General features: G+C 55.0%; 1 protein-coding gene across 1 annotated transcript; it reads left to right on the plus strand.

The window, feature by feature from the left end:
- The first annotated feature begins 1024 nt into the window (after positions 1–1024).
- On the plus strand, positions 1025–3185 carry LOC131885178 (casein kinase I). Its single transcript, XM_059233128.1, has one exon. It carries the CDS (start codon positions 1666–1668, stop codon positions 2653–2655), a length of 990 nt encoding a protein of 329 aa, XP_059089111.1. The 5' UTR covers positions 1025–1665; the 3' UTR covers positions 2656–3185.
- The last annotated feature ends 6 nt before the right edge of the window (positions 3186–3191 follow it).

Here is a 3191-nt window from a genome sequence, read left to right on the forward strand (position 1 = left end):
CACTGAAAGTGGGCCAACCATGGGGTGTCAATCTAGATTGCTATGAAGAGCTATCTTTTTTCTCAAAATTTAAAGCATAACATGCGACCGAGAATGTTAAACATTGGGATCTGCCTAAACGAAGCAACTAGAATTTTCTCTCAAATATTTCCCAAACCAGTTGAAATAAAGTAATTTGGCGCAAGACAACCTAAAAAAGTGAGCATATTTGTTGAGAAGTATTTTCCATGGTCATCCTAAGCCCGAGCCCACAGTACAAATCGGTCCTGGCCTAACCCTGGCCTCACAGAGACCCAAGTTTAAAGCTTTGTCATGGAAACCAGCTGGTTATTTCCAAGCCAAACTCATGGCAGGCTTGCCAGACCTGCTCAGTGTCGCCAATTTCACCCAACTTGGGTCCAGCTGCCTCACTTCTGTTCCATTCAAACCACCGAAAATTTGATCGGCAGGGCATCAAGAAAACCACACAACTGGGATGAAAAACTACAAAACCTTTCATAGAGTACTTGGGCCACCTATTTGACGGGACGGGGTCCAATTGACCCCCAAGTTTGTCCCTCCTTTTGAACCCTGTTAGAAATCCGACCGAGGACCAGCTGGTAGCCTGAGCCAGGGGGAGAGCGCGTGGAAACGGACCCCAGTTAGCTGGCCACCCACCAGCCAGACCAGGCCAGGCTCTAGATGATAGTGCCGTTCTGGGCCAGACGCGGAGGCTAGCCTAGCCAGCTGGCTGACGATCCTCGGACAGAGTGGATGAGTGTGCGTCAGAGTGATGGCCGCTAGCTGGCCCAAACTCCATTCAGCTTTTTTCTTCTGAACTAAGTCTTTGAACAGGGTTATTCTGAAAATATTCGACTTAGTTTGGGGGGCATGTTTGTCTCTCATTTGCCTCTTTTTGAGTTGAGGATTGGGCTGGTCGAGTCCATTTCCAGCCTGAAGTGGCTGGTCTGGTGGGTCCCGGTCCTGTTTTGAGTGGAAAGTCCAGCTGGAGCAGTGGTCACCCTGATGGGCTGTGAGTCAATTCTGGTGTGTGAAAAGATCACTCGTCGATCCAGTTTGTCGTCCATCTAATAGGAGAGGACCTAAAATGGCCGCCGTTGCCTTGATTCTTCCCGCTTAGACGACCTCGCCCCTGGTTGCCACTCCTCCGCCTTCGGCCCCGCCCCTGACCGGTTTGGCTGGCTGCTTGATTGGTGGACGCGAGAGGCGGGTGGCTCGATTGTAACCCGTGGGACGCCTTTGGTTGGGACGGGGGGGATCTGAGGATTGACGCAGGATAACCGATTGGTGGCATTGGGCCCATTGACTGGCGTGCTGGAACTCGGGGGGCTGGCGGCTGATCCGGAGGCGTGACTGGACCCCAAGTGGTTGATTCGAGGGGGCGTGTGTATGCGGGTGCGGGTTTGCTGGCGGGCTAGCACCCTTGGCCCTGGTGGTGCGGTGCTTCACCCGTGAGGGTCTGTCAACACGGCCTCACTCGCGCCCGTGATCGCTGTCGCTCCCGCCACCGGGTCGTTGGGCTTGGAGGAGACCCGGCCGCCGGGCCCGGACACGCCCACCGTCGTTGCGACCGCTAGTGGTGCCACCGCTACCGCCACCGGTAGCGCCCCCCCCACCCCCACGCCCGTGGCTGATTTCCCGGGGCTGCCCCGGACACGCGGCGTGATGGCGTCGGCGCCCTTGACCTCGTCCCGCTCGGAGTTCATCGTGGGCGGGAAATACCGTTTGGTGCGGAAGATTGGCTCGGGCTCGTTTGGCGACATTTACTTGGGCATCAACATCACGAATGGCGAGGAAGTGGCCGTGAAATTGGAGAGTCTCAAGGCCCGTCACCCGCAGTTGTTGTACGAGTCCAAGTTGTACAAGATCTTGCAAGGGGGCGTGGGAATTCCGCACATCCGGTGGTACGGCCCCGAACGGGACTACAATGTCTTGGTCATGGATCTGTTGGGCCCGTCGCTCGAGGACCTCTTCAATTTCTGCTCGCGCCGTTTCACCATGAAGACCGTGCTCATGTTAGCTGACCAGATGATTGGCCGCATTGAGTTCATGCACAACAAGAATTTCATCCATCGAGACATCAAGCCCGACAACTTTCTCATGGGCATCGGTCGCCACTGTAACAAGCTCTTCATCATTGACTTCGGTTTGGCCAAGAAGTACCGCGACAATCGAACCCGCTTGCATATTTGCTACCGTGAGGACAAGAATTTGACGGGCACGGCCCGTTACGCCTCCATTAATGCCCATTTGGGCATCGAACAATCCCGTCGAGACGACATGGAATCCTTGGGCTACGTCCTCATGTACTTCAACCGGAGCACATTGCCTTGGCAGGGGCTCAAGGCCGCTACCAAAAAACAAAAGTATGAGAAGATCAGCGAAAAGAAAATGTCCACCCCGGTCGAGGTCCTGTGCAAAGCCTATCCCGCCGAATTCGCCATGTATTTGAACTACTGCCGTGGGCTGCGATTCGAGGAGGCCCCCGATTACATGTATCTACGACAGTTGTTCCGTATTCTCTTTCGTACCCTCAACCATCAATACGATTACACGTTCGACTGGACCATGTTGAAACAGAAGGCGGCCCAGTCGGCGGCTGCCGTGGGCGGCACGCCGGCCACCAATCCAACCGCCGCCTCCGGGGGCCGTTAAAGGCCACCTCTCGTTCCACCCACACTACAATAATTCCTGGGATGAAAGCTCGCTCGTCCGGATGGCTCACGCGCCGATTCAGCACGCAGCCACCGCACCCTTAATGACCGCCGCCCTTGTCTTCTGGATGAGAGACGTGCCCCGAGTTCGCTCGCCCTTGGGGGTGACAACCCAATTCATTTCTGCTAGCCGCCGCCTGGGCGCATGATGATGATGATTATTTCCGTTTTCTTCTTCGGGATATGTGAGTTAGGACACGGAGAGGTGTGTTTGCTCCGGAGACGACTGCCCGTTACCGCTTCAATCGACCCCGTTTCCCCCTTTTTTTATACCTCAAATCGATAATAGAAGAATTTAGGAGCCAGGAGATTTTGATGGCTGAGGGCACTGAAGGACGGACGGACATAGTTCCAGGACCCTCCGGCACTCATTCGGGTTTGGAATCTTTTCCAACTTGGGGCCACTCCCACGCGCCTACCGCTCCCGGTTTATCCACCCCCTCACCTCATTTTCTTTTTTTAAGTTGCCTAGATCTT

Source organism: Tigriopus californicus, chromosome 8 (assembly GCF_007210705.1).
Source record: "Tigriopus californicus strain San Diego chromosome 8, Tcal_SD_v2.1, whole genome shotgun sequence".
NCBI classification, from domain to species: Eukaryota; Metazoa; Arthropoda; class Copepoda; order Harpacticoida; family Harpacticidae; genus Tigriopus; species Tigriopus californicus.

Coding starts and splice junctions, on each gene's coding strand:
- LOC131885178 (XM_059233128.1), top strand. CDS start 1,666: ATGGCGTCGGCGCCCTTGACCTCGTCCCGCTCGGAGTTCATCGTGGGC.